Source organism: Chelonoidis abingdonii, chromosome 14 (genome assembly GCF_003597395.2).
Source record: "Chelonoidis abingdonii isolate Lonesome George chromosome 14, CheloAbing_2.0, whole genome shotgun sequence".
Lineage (NCBI taxonomy): Eukaryota > Metazoa > Chordata > Testudines > Testudinidae > Chelonoidis > Chelonoidis abingdonii.
In genome coordinates, this window is record NC_133782.1 from 24,353,724 (window position 1) to 24,373,410 (window position 19,687).

The following is a 19,687-nucleotide window of genomic DNA, read 5'->3' on the forward strand; positions in this document are numbered from 1 at the left end:
TTTGTTACTGGAGCCTGTTGCTGCAATTACTACAATTCTTTGTGCATATTAATTTCACCATATACATGTAATATTTTGTAAGATAATGTTACACATTTATGCACTTTTTGACCTAAAAAAATCCCAGAGTGCTTTAGAAACAGCATACATAAGACTGAAATCTGTTCTCATTTTCACCAAGGCATATTGGGAGTAAATCCACTGAATTCAGTGGAATTACTGCAGACTAAATTATCAGAATCTGGTTCACAGAGCACCGGCGGAATGCAACCATTAGTGGGGAGAAGGGCCTATATGCTGCATAACTGTGAAGGGGGTCCCATTGAATGGCATTTTTTCAGTGCTACATTTTCCTGTCTCAGTATTACTTTAGCTTTGCCTTTTGTCTTTCCTTGTTGGTGAGCTTCTTGGTATTCTAACCTTGTCTTCATTTCTCTTTCTCCCTCCCCGCCTCCTCTCCCTCCTAGTGTCTATCAGCTTGTTGTCAAGGAAGAGAGGCTGCAGAAAGCACGGAGGGCTGCAGACATCATTGAGTGCTTCTCTGTTCCAGTGAGCTACAAGAATGCTTCCAGCCTTGACTCACCCCATTACTTTGCGGCCGAGCTGAAGCCCATCAATCTGCCCGTCACACAGCCCTTTACGGTGGGCGACAACAAGACCTACAATGGCTATTGGAATGCTCCACTCTCACCACTGAAAAGTTACAGCATCTACTTCCAGGCTCTCAGCAAAGCGAATGGAGTAAGTGCAGTAAGAACCGAGACTGGATTTGTGCACATATGGCCACCTCCATTCCCCCACCTCCTAAAAATGCACACTTTTTTTCCTTAGAAAGCCTGAGGAAAATTAAACACTTCACTACTAGTCCTCTGCTTTGGCATCTGGTGCATTGTTCCATTGAAAACTGCAACAGAACATTAAGCTGTACATAGTGCATCTGGTGTTACTGGAGATGTGTTTTACTGAAATACCCCGAACAAAAGGGGCTGGTTATATTTTACTGCAATACGCTCCTTTCTGTGGTGCATTCTTTTCCTTTTAGTTGCACCAACTCCAGGGAAGGGGCTTATAGGACAGACCTCCTACTTCCAGATAATCTTCACTTCCAAATTTGTTATTACTGGGGGAGAAATTATGAAACAAGAGAAATGCAAAAAGCTGTGAAGGAGGATTAGCCTCTAGTCTTGAATCTGGCTATATCCTAGTTCAGCAGTTACAGCTGGGATTTTCAGATGAAGCGAAATTTAAGAGGTGCCTCAGTCTTTCAATGGGAAATGAGTGTCTTACTCCCCTGCAGCCTTTTGAAAAGCCCAACCTGCATGCCTAGAAATATTTATCCTGTATTGTGGAAAGGTTGAGAATGGAGAAAACACAGGTACAAAATATTCCTTTCTACTTCCAGCTCCTGAGTACTACCCTTACCACGCTGAAATATTATTCATATCATAGGAACAAGAGATGGAAAAGGCCATCTAGTTTATCTTCCAGCTTATTAGCACTTTTTACTACATTCTGCCAGTGTCCAATGTATTCTTAGTACTTTTACCAGTGCTTTATTCAGTCCTCTTTTCCATTAATAAATTCATGCAAGATTTTCCTGTGAAAGAGCAAGATAATACTGTATACCAAACCGTATTGCAAAGGTAAACTACCTACTTAGGCTTTTGTGATAGTATAATTCCCAAATTTGAACCTTAGTGTCCAAACTATGGGTACCAGCATGAAATCCTCTAAGCTTAATTACCAGCTTAGATCTGATAGGCTGCCACCAATCAGGATTCTGAGTACCTGATAAACTCTGGTCTCCCCAAACCTTCCCTGTGGGGACCCAGCCCAAATTCCTGAGTCTCACACAAGGAACTAAACCATTCCCCCCTCCCCCCAAGTCCTTGGGAATACAGACTCAATACCTTTAGCATTAACAGGAGTAAAAAATCAACTAGGTCTTTAAAAAAGAAAGTTTTAATAAAAGACAAAAAGAGTAAAATAATCTCTGTAAATTTAAGATGAAAAATATTACAGGTCTTTCAGCTTATAGAAAATGGATAAACAGCCTTATCCAGAAAAAATACAATTAAAATATTTCCAGCAAACTACACATTTGCAAATACAGAAAACAATGTAAAAGCCTATATGTCTTTCTACCTTTGTACTTACAAATTGGAAACAGAAGATTAGAGTGGGGACCCAGCCCAAATTCCTGAGTCTCACACAAGGAACTAAACCATTCCCAGAACAAAGGACCCACACCCAAACTTCCCTCCACCCAGATTTGAAAGTATCTTGTTTCCTGATTGGTCCTCTGGTCAGGTGTTGTTTGTTAACCCTTTCCAGGTGAAAGAGACATTAACCCTTAGCTATCTGTTTATGACAGCTTTAGATGCCACGTTAAGTATCCATCCAGTATCTTCCCCATTACACTGAAAACACACCCACAGTCACACAAAGTGTTGGGCTTGATTTAATAGACTAGCAAGGCTAATGAGCATTTATAACGTTCCACTTTTACTGCCAGCATTTATCACCATTCCAATTGCAAGGTATCTGTAGCATAACTTATGAGCAGCAAAACTCTTTAATGTTGTGATGTTTCCTCGCCTTGGCTTTCTCGCCAGCTGATATCTTTTCCTTCTGGCATTATTCATGTAATTCAGTATTAGATTTGCCTTTATAAAGAAAAGAGTGAAATATATGTACATGTTTGTCTGTGTCTACTTTGCTTGATAGTTGATTGCTTGTGAATGGGTCCCCAGGGAAAGAAAAGCTTTATTTGCTGAAGTACAAAATAATATGTCATAAATAGATAATATGAATGGAAATATAGGCTTCACCTGGCATGCTGGATTAATGCAGCAACGTGTGGCTTGTGTTTTTTCCCTGAAAACCTGCAGCTGGAAGGTTTCATATGCTCTGTGTACTCTTGAGTTTACAAGCTAATGCAGGGACATGAGGGGTCTGACTTGACTGTACAATATTAATGCATGTCACTGTGTCACCAGGGTTATTCTGCACCTTTTGGGTACAGGCAGAAATATATGGGTTGCAGGTGGCACTTACTCATTAATGGATCTGGGCTTTTAGGTCTAAATATTCAAAAGGTCTATCTTCAAATACATTAAGACCATTCTGCATGTGTAAAATACATTTGCATGCACAGCAAGTAATTTTGATGCAAATTCCCCTTGGAATATGCAGTTAGTTGCCTCTTGCATACATATATTTAATTGGCACAGCAGGTGAATGGGTGTTTTCAGGGTGCAACTTAAGGGTGAGCATAGAAAAAAGTGTCCACTAAGTATAAAGTGTGATAGACTGCCCTCTGCTGTGTGTAGCTCCAAAAGCAGAATTTGGATCTTCAGGTGAATATCCACTTTCTTTCTCATTTCAGGACAAAGTACTTTGGGCCAGATATTCAAACATTGGCCTGTATTTTCCAGACATCATTTTTCAAACACCACTAAATACAGGTTCACCATTGTTCCCAGAATTGTTTGCAGGCGCGATTTGTTATTTACAGTTGTACGTACCCAAATGCGTCCACAAATCAAGCAGATCATTGACTGTGATGTTATCAGAGCCTGCAAATAATTGTGGGTGAAAAATTACACCCTTGGTTATTTATGCCTGCTAAGTTTCAGTTACAATAATAAAAAGTCCCATTTAAGGTAGGGTAAAAAATTGGCCACATGTCACACCTGGATGTGTAAACCTCTGTGATACAGCATGGCCAGAGGGCAGCATAAGAGTGTTAGCAGGGGGCCTTATTCCCTGCCAAGGGAGGAAGGTTTGCTTTAGATTAACTAGAACAGCTGTGGCCAATTAGAGCACCTGACTCCAGTTAGAGCACCTGACTCCAGTTAGAGCACCTGACTCCAGTCATGGGATATAAACCCCTGCTTCAGTCAGACAGGGGGTGGTAGTTGAAGGAGAAAGGTTGGATTGGAGCAGAGTGCAGATTGCAGAAGAGAAGAGTTTGTCCAGAGAGAAATAGAAGGTTTGGAGGAGTGCTGCGGTGGATTGGGAAGCCCAACAGAAACCCTAGGTAAGGGGCACCAGGCTTGTATAGAAGAGAGGCGAGAAGCCCTTCACAAGCTGACGGGTATGAGAGGGAATTAACCCAGGGGAAGAAACCGCTAGTCAAGTGGTTCACCACAACCCCAGGGCCCCTGGGTTGGGACCTGGAGTAGAGGGCGGGCCCAGGTCCCTCCCTCTCCACTCCCCTCCTCCAAGGACACTAGGGGAGTGATTAAGAACTGGTTCAGAGGCAAGCAATATCGCCCTGAACCTACCCCAGAGAAGAGAAAGCGCGAGACCCAGAGAACAGTACCGGCAATTTGCCACACCTCCCAGTGGGGTATTTTCCACTCATGTTAAACCAAGGTGTTCTATAACCCTATTAATCACTCACAATTTTGAAATGACAGAACATCTTTCCTCACCTGGAACCTTGAATGAGAAATTACCTTTGCTCACTGAACCATACCATCTCCCTCTGGAAACACAGGGACTCTAGTAGGAGTTTAATTTGAATAAACTTTCTGAATAGAGTCAAAAAGCAGCTTTAGCAGAAGGGGTGCCAATAGAATGGCATTGTTTCTGCTTCACACTCAATGGCGAGCTGTGCTCAGTCGATGTTCTTGTCTGCTCTGTTACCATTAGTCATGATTGTTGTGTTGAAAAGAACATAATTAACAGCTGGATACAAAACAAGTGTGGCAAATTGCAGCAAAATCAGATCATGAGCTTTCCTGCCTTCTGTTGTGTAATGCTGTATTTGTTTTTGTAGCGTCTGAATAAGATCGCCGTTGTTCATTGAATTCCTTTCTCTGGGCTGTCACAGGAAGTTTGGTCTATGTGATGGTGCTGCCAGACAATGGTGTCAAAGGAACACGTGGAAAACAGAATGGACTTTGGCTTTGTTGTACAGAATACCTGCTTCCAAACTGTGTGAATTTCCGTCCAAGTGATTGTCAAAAGCCAGATGCTGAACTGAAACATGTCAAAGAGTTTTAAGTTAAAAAACCCCCCACAAAAACAAAACAACCAAGTTAGGCTTTTGTGGTCATGGGAGTGTGAGCACGAGAAGCAATTAACCACTGTTTGTTCCACAGAAATGGTTGCATACGTGATATGACACAAGGAGCTGTGGGCAATAGAAAGGAAACTCACGGGGTTGGCTCTAGCAGAGCGGCTTCTTTAACACATCATGTAGAACCTTCATCTGAAGATCAGAGTTTATTTTCACCTCTGGCTTCAAGGTGTCATTCAGGTAGTTAATTGTTATTTGCTGCGTGACATTGTGCCACTGGCTTCGCAGCATGTTCCTTGCTCTCTATGAAGCATGAGGGAATTTGCCACATGAAACCATTCATTATCTAGCAATATCATCTGTTCTCACCCTTGAGAAGACACAGGCCCTTTCAGTGTTACGTCTGTCAAAAGGTGAGGCCAGTGCAACTGGGCAATATTGTGCTATTGTGACTCTCTTCTATCTCCCCACGAACTGTTTCACATAAGGAAACTGCTTTGCCAGAGTTGTTGCTGACTGTCTCCAGCGTCTGAGCCAGCTAATACATCCAAAGATGGAGACTTTCCTGGCTGCAATCAGTCCTGCCTGATGAGTTTTTATCCAGCATAGAAACAAGGGTTTCTTAGAATGATTTCATGCAGTCACTGTGTTTCACTTCTGAAATACAAAGTTCACTTTAGTTTTTAAACTGTACAGTTCAATATTCTGGGCCATTCTTCCTCTGAATAGGAGTCTTCATAACTCAGTCAGAGATAATATGAGAGACAATGTTGGCTTGTTATTGCAACCTGATGGTCCAACAAGTGAATGATGTTTTTAGGTCATGAGTGTGAAAAGTAGCACCTCAGCAATCAATGGGAATATCATTTTTGAAGCAATGATGGACTCTGCAGAGTTTCTTATTGATATATTTTTTTTGCCTTAATGATTTGTACTACATGCATGTTCATGCAATTCTTAATGCTGGATTTCCAGCTACTGACAGTTCTGATCACAGTATAACATGGTTTTTTACTGCTCTTGGAAGATTTTGGAGGTGCAGGCAGAGCTGCCAGCACTTAATTTGAGAATAAATCCATAAAAGGCCAATGAACTACTTTAAGTCCTATTTTAAGAACTGAAGTGGTGTCTAGGCCTGAAGTGACTCTTCTTCTCAGGGGTGAATTTCAACTTTAAAAAGCTCTACATGCCATAAAGAAATCATTCCACTGGCAATATTACTGTATAAAGGGCTTTTCACAACTTGGAATAGTTGTGTCAGAAATGACACGACCCTACTCCAACATATGCCTGTGGGATTTTCAGTACACATTTGCATCTAGTCATGTTTCCTACTTGCAAACCTTGTGCCAGCCTTGCCTTGGAATATTAGGGTGAGCTCTGGTCAGCCCTTCAGTACAGAGACTGTTTTGCAGCCTCAGTAATCCCTTGTTTTCATACATGGATAACTTTCTAAATATTGCGGCTGAATCTTTCCTTGGTAGCTTTTTGCCTGAGGATTTTTTATTTATTTATTTAGGTTGAGCAAAATTCCTTAATCGGTGTTCAAGTTATGGGAGAGTGGGAGAAAATATTTTTTTTCCAATTGTAAATAACAATAATTTAAAAAAATTCCAAGTACTCTTTTATTTAAGTTACATCAAAAATAGCTGAAATTGGGAAGCTGCAATTTGGGGTGGACCTAATCCTCCTTGAGGACTGGAACTTTGCCTGGGTTGGTGAAGGGAATTAAAAATCATTGCCTTGACCTTCCAAAGACTTGTGCACATTGTTCATTTTACACACACATGATTCAGTTGGCTTCAATTACAGGTTAAAGTTAAGCACATGTGTAAATCCTTCCAAGATCACGGCATAAACTGTAGGGATTTGAAAGTTAATTCTCAGCCTGCTAAGTTGGTACCTACTATTATTTTTGTAGTCTAATGAAGCTCCACCCATTTTCCCCTCTACCTTACTTGACAGGCCTAAGGGCAGTGGCTCTCAGGCTGCTGATAGGGTATTCTACATGAGAGAGATGGTAAATACCTTATAGACCCAGAGCAAAAAACTGGTAATATTAATAGGATGGAAAATATGAGGCTGTAGAGGGGAAAACACTAGTAGAAGCTGCATCTGTAGTCTGTCAATTTTCAAGTGTTAGTTTTTTTTTCTTTTTAAATAAGTTTTTTGTCTCTTTCTGTTGCAGATACAACTGCCAAATTAAATATATGTCTTGCCCTGGTACCCTTTTCTGCAGGATTGTCCTTATCCAAATAGCAGCAGCCAGTGAAGGCAGAACTTGCCTCTTCATCACCCAGTGCACTTCAGTGAGATGTGAACTTGAAAACCTAAGTGGAATCCTTTAAAAGTTCATAGTGTTAAGCTAGACGAATTATCTTTATCTTTAAAGGGGGTAGGGGGTGAGAAAGAGAGAGAACAAGAAAATGATAAATCCAAGAAATTCAGAACAGCGTTAACTTAATCCAGTTGCACATATGTGCTATAGTATTTTCTTCTTCTTGGTTTTCTGGTTAAAATATGTGTACCTTAATATACTATTGCTTGCATTATAAAATGTCTGCAGTAAAACAAACTGGATATACACACAGCCAAATTAACCCTGCTGTCAGAACCTCAGTTTTGGCACCTCTTGAGTTTGACTAACTTTTCAATCATAATCTTTTCACATTTAAAATAATAAAACTGTACTCTACACACTAAAATATAGGATCTTGCATATGGAGATCACTAAGATCTTTACAAGTATTAATTAAATTTCACATCACTTCTATGAGGCTGGAAAGTAGAACTTAAGTCCCATTATCTCAATAGCTTAAATAACTGTATCCAGAATTCAGAAAACTGAAATTGTAGAAGATGGTTTTCATTTTTCTGAAACTCTTAATTTTTTTCTGATGTTTCTATTTTGTGATTTTGTGTGTGTGTCTCTTGAGCCATCTGGATAACTGGGGTTTACCTCTGTGTATTCCCATTTTACTGGTGTGTAAACTGAGGGATGGAGGTCTAGAACTATCTGTGGTCACATAAAGAGTTTGGCTAAGTAAGTTATAGAGCTGATCAGAATTTCTTTTATTAAACAAGGAAAATATTAACTTTTTATTGGAAAAAATTTTGGGGGGATTTTTACAGGAAAGTTTTTGACAGACTCTCAATTCTCTATGGGTAACCGACACTTTTCAGGAAGAAATAGCTTTCTTGAAAATACAATTTTCTGTCAGAAAGCAACCTAGATGGAAATATTTTGACCAGTCCTAATCAAGAATACAGACCAAGGATCCTGTCTCCCAGACCTTCCACTTCAACCATTACATCCCAGAGCCTGTCTGTGGGTTGTCCTCTCAGGCTGCAGTTGCCCTTCGTTCCTTGGATGAAGTATTTTGGACTGTAGTTCCGAAGTCCAGATGTCTTGTTTCTGGAGTGATTGCCCTTGCTTTTGGCAATACCGAAGTGTTGTCTTTTAATAAGTGCAATTCGTCTGTGTTAAATATAGCAATTAGCAGATGTAAATGCAAACAGCATACACTATGTTCTGTCTTCTCAAATTACCCTGTGCAAGGGATATGCACATGCTCAGATGAGATCAGTTACGGCATCATTAACAAGCTTTCCTCTTTGGTTTCTCACCTGTTCTTTTTCTTTACATTGATTAATTTTTCCAGCTGGCTGTTGTACTTGATAGCTAACAAGGAGCTACAGAAACATACGAAAACATTCAAGACCAAATTTGGGACTTTATATATTAATTGTGGACAGCCACAATGCTACTTTTATATCCCACTCAATCAATGACTTTTCCGGTCCCATTTGCTCAACTTCTAAGTCACAACAAGATTTCATTTTTTATTGCACCCATTGTTGCAATGAGTGTAGTCTCTGAAAATAAAGCTGTGTTCATTCTACTTCATATTTCATCACTGACAATAAAGATTCTGGAATTGCACAGTAGCTTGCCATTCTAGGTGATGATGCATGAGGCATCACTGAATACAGCTCTCCCTTCTGCAACTGTATTGGCTCTGCAGGGCTGACAGTTGTACTATTTTTTGTGGGGTCAGTTAACCAAGCAGATATGACTCAGGGATAAACTCAAGCACAAGCTTGCATGGCAGGGTGGAGTTAGGGGTAGGGGCAGTGTGTAGGCACAATGGGAGCTTTGGGAGGGGTTATCCCTTAGAAAGCACAAGTGTTTCCCATACAGGTCAACAAGCTGCACCACCCCACAGACTGTTTCATGGCGAGGTGCTATGGCTACGTGTGAATCACCACCTTCCTTGCTCTTTGCAGAGCACAAGAACTGTAGTTGTCCCTTGTCTTTGTGCAAAGTATGTACGGAGGTGAAGGTACTTTGCCACCTTCCCACCTTATGGCCATGCTCCTGTGCTGGGGTCAAGGATTGTCTGTGCCATGCTTTTCCATAAGAAAGTGCCATTTGAACAAAGTTACTCTTTGAAAATGTGTGTGTTGTTACTGTAGGAGGGAGCAAGATACATACTGTCACTTCCAGAACACACATGGCATACATATTAATGCAGCATTGTTGCATATGGTAATTTATGCAATATTCATTACACTTGAGACATGCACAAGATTGTTTAAAGACATAAGTGCTAAGAAAACCCTGCAGCAGATGACTGTCTCACAAAGTCACTCTACTGACCACAGCAACATGTTAAGATATGTAAGGCAGTTGTGTGTTACGAGCATAATCTTCCAGTAATGACTATAGCATAGAGTGAGGTACTTGGAATGCTGGTGATGGTATGTATTCAGTGGACATGGGCTGAAAAGCTGACTTGGTTTTGGTTTCTAGAAAAAACAAACACAGAACTATGGTTAGTTCAGATCTCCCCCCTCCTCCCCCTACAAATAATCAGAATCCAAGAGGAATCAGATAAAAGATGTGGGTGTTGTCCCAGCTCTGTACTGAATGACCTGGGATGGTTTGGATTGTGGGTCAATCTGTTTGGTAGAGCTGATCAATAGCATGCCGTTTGTTTCACACACACATCAGATAGTTGCATGTGCAAATAGCTAGTTAGGTATCTCTGTAGCCATGTGTGTATGGAAATGCCCAATTTTCAGGAATTGTAGCAATTATTATTACATCTTTCTTAAGTCAATGTTGATGCGTTAATGCTATCGTTAGGTGCTGCTTCCACCTGCTCTGTGATGTTGAGTTTGACTGTTCCGCCCTCCCTTCTGAAGGTTCTTAAGGTTTTCTTTGGGCTCCCTCATTTCCTCAATCCTGTTGGTTTTCACTTGACAGCTACATGTGAGAGTGAATCTGTGTGTTGGCATCCAGAGCCCGTGCCTCAGATACGTCAAGCACTTCCTTCTGATTCTGGTGGAAACAAGCTGCTGGCTGGTGTTTTCTCAGATCTCTTTTTTGATGATAAAGTCTCTGTCCAATGCCCAGGATCTTTCAAAGGCACTTATTTTCAAAGGCATCTAGTTTTCTATCTAATGTTTAAACAGCTCTCTAGTTCTTGCAGCCACATGCTAGCACTGAGATTACATTGGCATTGAAAATTCTCCGTTCTGTTTTGTTACTGTACATCTTTGAGTTCCATGGTTGAGTTTAGCGAATGCTATCGATGCCTTTCCTATCCTTGAGGTCTCTGTTGGCTAAGATGGGGCTATCCAGGTAAATGAACAGTTCTACTTTTTTATATCTTTACCTTCTAATATCATGCTATTTTTGACATACAGGTTTCAGGGATGTTTGTTTTGGCGTAACTGATTTTGGGCCCTTTTTGGCCTGCAGTTTTTGCCAAGGTGTCTGTTTTGTTTGTAGTTTTTTTGGGGCGTTGCTCAACAGCATGATATCATACCAAAGTCTAGGTCTTCTAGGCATTTACCAACTACCCATACTATGCCAGTATTTGTATTGCTAATACACTTCTTCATTATCCAGTCTATGGATGTGTCAAACAACTGTAGAGATAGAATGCAGCCTTGTTTCATTCCAGTGTCCACATTGAATCACTTTGATGTCTTGTTGTTCACTCTTACAGCTCACTTTTCTTTGCTGTACATAGATTTGATGATGATGATGATAAAGACTTCGGCTGGAATTCCATGAGATTGTGGAGTATTCCACAATATATGCTTATGCAGGCAGTCAAATGCCTTTTGAAAATCCATGAAATTGATAAGAAGGGAAGCCTGCCTACTACACATTCTTCTATGATGGTCTCCAGTGTGAATATCTGATCTATGCAGGATCTCTTGAGCCTGAATCCAGCCTGTTCTTCCCTAAGTGTTGCATCCACTGCCTCTCTCATCCTATGTAGTATCACACTACAGACGACTTTCACTACAACCAAGAATAGTGTGACTCCTCTTCAGTGGCTGCAGTTAGTAAGATCACCCTTTTTGGGTATCCTGAGATTTATTCTAGGTCTTCATGGGTTATGTTGTGGTCTCTGTTTCCCAGACTTCATTGCACAGCTCTGCCAGTTTCATTAGGATGGAAGGGTCAAGAGCTTTTAGCATTTCTGCTGTGATTTGATCATCTCTTGCCGTTTTGTTTTTTTCAGCTTCTTGACTGCAGCCTGTACTTCTGACATCTCTGTTCGAGCGATGTTGATATCAAGTTGGTCAGGTTCGCGTATTTCATCAAACTCTGGTGCTGAGGTAGGGCTGGGTCTGTTGAGGACTTCTTTGAAATGTGCTGCCCATTTGTTGTTCTGTTCTACCTGAGTTGTCAGCATTTTTCCATCTTTACTTTTTATTGGCCCATTTCCTGTTTTGAAGTTTCCACACAGGATTTTAGTCACTCAGTAAATAGCTCTGTGATTTCCTATCGTAGCAGCAGCTTCAGCTGCTGGTTCTTCAACATATGTTTGCTTTTCACTGCTGTGTGTGCTTTCTTGTACTCTCCCTTTGAGTTTTTCAATATCTCATTGGTCTTAGCATTCAGGAATTTTCCGTTCAGTGCTTGTCTTTTCTCAATAAGACACCACATCTCTTGGCTTGTCCAATTCTTGCTCTGTGTACTATGACTACTGCAGCTTGAATCTCATTGTCTCTGACCACTGCCCATTTTTCTTCAGGTCCAGTCAGTGTCACACCTTCTTCGGCCTCTGGCAGTGCCTCAGCTCTGTTCCTTAGCTCAAGGTTGAATTTCTCATGGTACTCTTTTATTTTCCGCTCTGTGCAGTTGATTTTCTTGGCTGCTTTCTGTTTAAAGTTGATCTGTCTCCATTTGAATTTTATGTTGGCAATGCAAAGATTCTGGTCACTGCTGACATCTGTTACTCAATTAGCCTTTGCCTCTTGAGCTGATGCAGATGTGATCAGTCTGTTTTTTGTTTTGCTATCTGGTGAATTCCATGTTTCTTTATGTATGTCTTTATGAGAGAACAGGTGCTTGCAAGAGCTAGATCGGACGCCAAGTACAGTTCAGTGAGACTCTTGCCATTTTGGTTAATGATCTCTAACCAGGGCTTCCCCATTGCTCTGTCCCTTCCATGGTTACTGCATTCTACATTACCATTAAAATCACCTATCACAAGAAGTAAATCCTGTTTTGGTATTCTGTCAAGCATACTTTGTAGGCAGTTATAGAACCTCCCTTTATCCTCATCGTTGTGTTCCTCTGTCAGCGCATATCACTGTATGATTGACATCGTTATGATTCGGGTTTGGAATGTGGTGCATATAGTGGTTGGTTGATAGGTTTCCAGTTCATAGGTGTTTTTTCCACCAAGTCTGTCATAGTGAGCGTTACCCCCTTTGAGAGTGTGTTGTCACTATGACTTGACTAAATGAGATGTTTGAAGCGCTTCCTATCCTCGTCTGTCAGTCTGCTGTCACTGCTGCCCAGGATTCAAGTCCGTAGTTGTCCATCTGCCTCATAATCTGCAAGGTCTTTGCTGTTTGAAACATTGTTCTCACATTCCTGTACCAACTTTGAAATGTTTCCTTGCTCCCAGCTTTAAACTTTTTGGGGTCTTGGCTTCCAGAGACTGGATTTCCCTAGGATGCTTCATGCAACATGTGGAGTTGGCAGTACTCTCTGCTGAGCAGCCATTTTTACCAAAATGGTAGCCTGGTTCCATTTTTATAATGAAAATGAGAGAGGGTATTTGTGTTTTATAAGACTACATAGTTAGCCTTGCGCTCCATCCTTCCCACTTTACCTGGCTTGGGACCAGCAGTCACATCAAAGTGCAGCAGATGGGGTTAACTGTAGCAATTGTGCATGGAAATTAGGTGTATAATTGCATGCATTTTTGTGTGTGACTGTAGGGATTCTCTGCCTGTTATCAAATTAGGTTGTTAAACTGGTAAAGCCCACTAGTCAATCAACTCACTATGTTCCGTCACACATGCAGTAGAAGAAAAATTGCAAATGTGTTGTCCCTGTAACTTTCTAACAGTTACTTATTGGAGCAACTGTCCACAAATTGATTAGTATAAAGTGTTTAATAGAAAAGGAAGAAGGTGCAAAATTTTCAGAGATGACATGTAGGGAAAAAGTGACTTTATTTTATTATTGTGTTTTTAAAACTTGTTCTAAATGGACAAATAACAAAACACCCTGATGATCTCCTATATTTTATTATTTTCAGGAGACCAAAATCAACTGTGTCCGACTGGCGACAAAAGGTATGTGAGACTCTTCTTCCTGGTTGCAAGCTTATGCCAATATGGTGAAAGCTACAATGGTGACACAACTTAATTACAATTATCACTCAAATAGTGGTCCTCATTTAAAGCAGGTGTAGGTTGTCCAGGCAAAACGCCTGTTTCCAAAACTACTTTCCTGTATGTAGGGTCTGATCAAGTTAGCTTCCTAAAACACCAGTGTAGCTGCAGCAGCCCAGGCAGTGGCTTGGGCTAGCTGCCTTAGTGCAAAGGTCCTTGGTATGTATTTAGGTGGTTAGCCCCAGCTGCCCCTGTGATGCTGCAACCACACTGCTATTTTTAGCATGCAAACTCAATCAGAGCTAGCATGTGTAGGTCTACCCAAGCTGGGATTAACTCCTCCCAGCTGTTTGTGAGACGTATCCACAGAGTCACTTTGAAGGGGGTGGGGTTGTTTCTCTGCCAACATCTGGTGTGGTAAACAGCTTGTGTCACCATTGTAAACCCAAAGAGGATGAGCCGTTTCTCCCTCATGTGCTTGTGGCTATGCTGTTGTGTAATGTCCCCTACCCCTTCTTGTTGCTTTCCTCTGTAGAGGTTCCTGATCAAACCATCATCTTAATTCCTATCTCTGGGTTCCAAACATTCTGTGTCTCAAAATCTCTCTCCTCCCTACTCCATCACTTTATCTAAACCTTGAGTTACACGTCCATTTCAGATCACTCTCTTGGCTTTCTGGTGGTAGGAGGAGGTTTGGATGAGAGAGGGAGATAGGAACAGGTGAAAGAAGTTTGGGTAGAACAAGAAGCTATACACACGTTTTGCCCAGAATGTGACTGGGGTATCTTCTGAGGTTTTGAAAAGTCTAGATAACTTCATTTTTCAAAAGCCATAATTACATTCTTTCATCTCTGTAGTTCCTAGTTCTGGGACTGGATATGGAAGTGCTGCATTACTGTGTTTATGGTCCAGCCAAAAGCAGGGAGTAGCACACATCTGGCAAGGAAGCAAGAATTCCTGTTCTTGTAACTTCTCCTGGTTAGGATGGCCTGGTTAGGTTTGGATAGTTTGCAGTAGGTTTAAATAAGCATTTGAAGATTGAGAGAGTTTTCCAAATGGATTGTGTTTTATTAGCCCAGCAGGCTATCAAAAGAGCCACCAGCTTACTTGTATTCTATCATTCTTGAATGTCTGTGCCCTTTTAGCATGAGAAATCTTGGACGATCTACACTAGTGACAGATATAATAAGAATGGGTAGAGCTACTCAAGACTCTGAAAGTCATTATCTCATGGTAAACACTGTCCTCAGCACTGTTCTTGGTTGGCATGAATGGAAAAGAGCAGAAATTTATGAAAGTAATGTATAGGGCAAGTGCTCATTTTCTCACTCGTGTGTGCACATGCTCATTCGCTCTCAGTGGGCGTTACTTTTGATTTACAGGAAAGTGTCTCGTGTCTTCATTATCTTGAGGACTGGTGTTTTTTGTTCTCTTTTTTTTTTTTCCTTTTTTGTTACATGTACTTTTCAATATGTGCTTTTTTCTTTCCTTTTTTTTTTCCTTTGGCATGAAATGCAACTGTACATGTTTGAATGTCTGATCAAAAACTAGGGCACTGGAATAAATATATCTATGGGGTAACTTTATGCCATACTGCTTTGGCATATCCAAAGATACAATGTTGACTAGGACACTCAGGGATTATGTTTCAGCAGCATTAGTATTCCCAATGGTACAACATTTGTTCATGTCTACAAATGGTACCTCTGCAAATAGCAGGTGAAAAGGGGGATTGCTCAATCTGGGGAAGTTGAGCATACAGCAAAATATTCCCTGTCTGTGATTAAGAATCTTTCTTGTTATAAGCTACCCAAATATCATGAAGCTGTTTCTCCTCCTAGTAATAACTTTTTACAAGTCAATAGAACCATGCCACTAAACAGCCATCTGTAAGAAGGGAGTCATGCCCCATGTCTGTAAACATATTGCACATCTCTGCTACTAGCGCAATAGCCAGGTGTATTTGCATAACCATAGTTACATTGTGATTAGGGTAAAAAAAAATTCTCTTAGAATGGCGCCATCTTACCCAATGTATCCCATCTTAGCTTTGCCGATGATGCTCAAGATGTCTGCTAATGTGTGACTATGGTGTCTTTATAAGAGGCAGACAGAGTAAAGCTTTCAGATTCCTGGCTGGTCTACCAGCACTGGCAATTAGAAAGTTCACTTTTGACTTGTGTCATAGAATGACCACAGTTTGTTTGGGAGCTGTTGAGAGAGAATAAATGTGAGACTCTTTAATGTCCTTTTATAGACTCCCTTTTCAGTCTGCGGGCCTGATCTTACTTACATATGTTTTACCCCAGAGTAATCCCATCAGCTTCAGTTGAGTTACTCCTGATTTACACTGGTGAAAGTGAGGTTAGAATCAAGACCATTAACTGTGCTTAAGTCTGGCAGATATTCTCTTAAACTGTCATTAACATGGGCAGTAAACTTGAATGTGAGAATAATTAAGCAATAAGACTTGACAGGTAGTGTGTTACTGGGAGATTATAGCACATTATAGCTGTGAGGCACCAGACAAAAAGCTGAGTAACTTTAATTACTTGAGAAGTTCAACAAACCATTCCATTGTCACTGTTCCAGCCGGACGGGGAGGGCATTTGCCTTTAAATTCAACTCTCTCAGAAAATTAGACAACCCTTCTTAAACTGTTTTAGTTTAATAAATAAATAGGGGTAGTCAAGATACTTCACAGCAGACTAGTTTTGCCTAATCATATTATGATGTCATTGAAATCTCGTGTTTAGCATAAAGATGTTCAGACTGGCCCTTCATTTTCATTTCAGCTAAGCTCTGTTCAGGGATTCCTTACTCGGAAAGATGGACTTCTCTAGAGCACTAGCTCCTAAAGGGCAAAGGCAGCTTGTGAATGGGGTGGGTGTGGGGGGATCCAGCCCCTCACCATCTCACTCACATGCTGTGTTCCGCAGCATGCTCTTTCTGAGCAAGCACAGTGCTCCTTGTTGAGTGAAATTGACCCCAAACAGAGGTCCAGTACAAGGCCTGTGCACCCGTAATGTCCCGAATAGCTTAAGTGGGACTTAAGGGGTGCATAGGTTTTATGCTAACACGCTGCATTGGGATCAGTTTCACCAGTTAGCGCTATCAGCAGCACATTCTCCAAGATACAACTGGTGGAATTCTACTGTGGAAGGCAGAATTTCTAGAGTGTATCTGCCACCATCCCGTCTCCTCCTTACAGCACTGTCCGGGGCAAGATTTGACCCCTCCCATAAATAGTGGGACAGGGAAGGTTAGACTCTCGCTAGGCATTAAAGTCAGACTTTGCCATGATGTTGATGATGCATCAGAAAGCTTATTGCATTTGTCTCATCTCCTGTAGCTATTTCATAATTCGCTAATACATTTTAGCTCACTAATTAACACCATTACCCTTATATATGCATGTATTTGCTTTCAGTGGTATTGGCCTCAAATCTCTTACCTCAACCATTCATAAATGTCTCTCCACAGGCAGGTTACTCCTCTTTTTAAATTGCTGTGGAAAAAAAAGAGAGAGAGAAAGAGAGAAAATTATAAAAGTGTTAGTCACCTTGGATGATGATTATTAGCATTTAAAAATGAGCTTGAAATTAAACCCCAATTTATCAGCTCTCTGCCACGCCATTTTAATTTAAAGAGTTTTTTTATTCACTTTGCTACTTAGTTTCCTTGATGGCATTCATTTTATTTTATTTATTTTAATTTGATCCATTCTTTTGGAATTAACTGATCTCCCTTCTTCCCAGCACCCAGTGCATATTTATATTGACACTTTCTTTGAGAAAACTGCAACCTCTTCCTGAGAAGAAAAGATTACCTCTTTTACTCTCAGAATGCAATAAATACATTTCAACACCTAATTGTGCCCATGACAAAGGGCTTGTTAATGGCTCTTCTTGATATTTATATCCTGATATTCATTTCTTTTTTCTTTTAAATGTGAGTTCTTGCAAATTAAAAAAAATGCAATTTTAATCATTAAGTGGTACATTTTTTATTTTTATTTTCCTTTTTTTTTTTTTCTTGTGCATGCTGCCTGGGAACTGTTTTCCTTGTTCTTAGCAGTACTAAGTAGGCAACAGGTGACCACCCGAAACCCGCCTAACCTCCTGAGCACAGGTGATTATCAATTCAGGACAAGGAAGATCATTAAAAACTTGAAGGAGTTGAGCAGTTTCTTGATTTTTTTTGTTTCGTATTTTGCGTGCGTGGGGAGCCCAATTTTGAAGTTACTCTATTATTTAAAGGAGGTTTTTCTCTGGCATGCCACTCTTTTGCACAGAAGGTGAAATTCACCACTGTGCAGAGGGCCACAGAAGTCCAAAGCAACAGCTGTCCTCAAAATAGCACTCAGGTAGGTCATAAGTGGTGCACTGATTTCATGTTGGCCCTCTCCAGCTGGTGAATGTCACCTTGAGTGTACTTGGAGATGTTCTCACATTGCTGCCCGCAGTGCACTCAAAGTGACCATGGCACTTCCTGGTGCTGGGTTAATGCACTCGCTTTTTACTTTGGAAACCTGGGTTCCATTACTAAGTAGTGGGCAAGAAAAAAACAAAAGACCAGATCCTACAAGCAGTGTGCCAAACTTCCACTGAAATCAGTGGGAGTTTCATAGCACAGAGCTTTGCAGAATCAAACCCTCAAACTGGTGGTCTTAAACTAGTTCATGTCACAAAAAATTACCACAGACAGCCACAGGAGAAGCTCAGACCTTGGCATGTGTTTGGCAACCTGATTCTGAATGCATTTTCAGAGCTGTGTGTAATAAACTTGTACCCTCATGCCAGTGTTGTGTCCAGTGCTATCAATGCTTTTTTTGCACCCATCAACATTTAATTTTATCCAGAAAGTTTAAATGTGGGGGGGGGGGGCGGAAATCCAGTTTCCTTCAACTTAACTTAAAAGACATGGGATTCAATATACAGGGGTGTGATGTGGAGTTATTTGAGTTGAATGAAATCCTTGTAGGGATGTGTTCCACTTTCAGTGCTGTAAGGTCATTCTTAAATTGGCTTCATTCCCCTTCCTAAATGAATATTGACTTTGCAAGATGGCAGCTCTGAGAAGATAGAACAGACAGGATACCAGGCTTGGTACCTGAGTGCCTTGCAGGCTCAGAAGCATGAAATGCAGAGTGAGGCTCTTCAGTCCTTTTCTAGTACATCATTAAGCAGAAGGAATTTTGTCATTCAACAGAAGTAGCTGCCTGGGAGAGTTGAGTGTATATCAATCATGAGAGCTCAGAAATGAACCCAAGTCTTAAAAGTGACCAATGGAATATTGTGGAAGAAAAATATTTGTTACAAAAATAATGCCAGTGAAAATAACAATAGAAAGTCAGAGGAAATAAATCCGACTACCCACATAATGTTGTTTCATGAGAAAACTGTTCCTCTAATAGGTCTTGTTCCTTCAACTTCATTTGAGTCCCATTGTTTTCTTAAATATATTCTGGTTTGGTAGACAGATAATGTATTCTTTAAACAAATCTAATCCCACATCATCTGTGTATTGCATTTTGTCTTTTGATGCACTTGAATGTTATTCTTTTGACAGGTTTATTCCATTCTGTGCTATTTATTTCAAAAAACTTCATTGCATTGCTTAGGTTAGATACACAAAAATGTTTTTCCTTAACATGTCTCTCCCTTCCAAAAGTTATTTTAAGTATAGATTCCTGTAGCACCATAATTAAATGTTAATAACAGCAACACTTACGTCACTTTTTATGAAAAATATTCCCACCGGGAAAAGAAATCAAGCTTCTTAATATTCAGATGTCCATCTGGCTGGTGAGCATCCTTATTTTCCTCAAATGTTGTAGCTTGATATAACTAAATTGATTTAAAATGTGTATTGTGGAAGGTTTCTGACTCAGTGAGATAATGCATTAACCTTTATTTGTTAGAGAACTCAGTCCAAATGTGGATCAGGCCAGAAATGAAATGAATTAATGACCTCAGCCCACTTCCTAGTGGACATCGGTCT

The 19,687-nt window shown here is 40.5% G+C and overlaps 1 protein-coding gene across 5 annotated transcripts in view; it reads left to right on the forward strand.

The window, feature by feature from the left end:
* Positions 1-19,687, forward strand: part of PTPRT (protein tyrosine phosphatase receptor type T) — a 715,857-nt gene that overhangs the window by 558,518 nt on the left and 137,652 nt on the right. For all 5 annotated transcript variants that reach the window (XM_075072298.1, XM_075072299.1, XM_075072301.1 and 2 more), the window contains exons 12-13: positions 468-741; positions 13,609-13,645. In XM_075072298.1, coding sequence (XP_074928399.1) covers positions 468-741; positions 13,609-13,645 — 311 coding nt within the window. The remainder of the gene's footprint in view (positions 1-467; positions 742-13,608; positions 13,646-19,687) is intronic.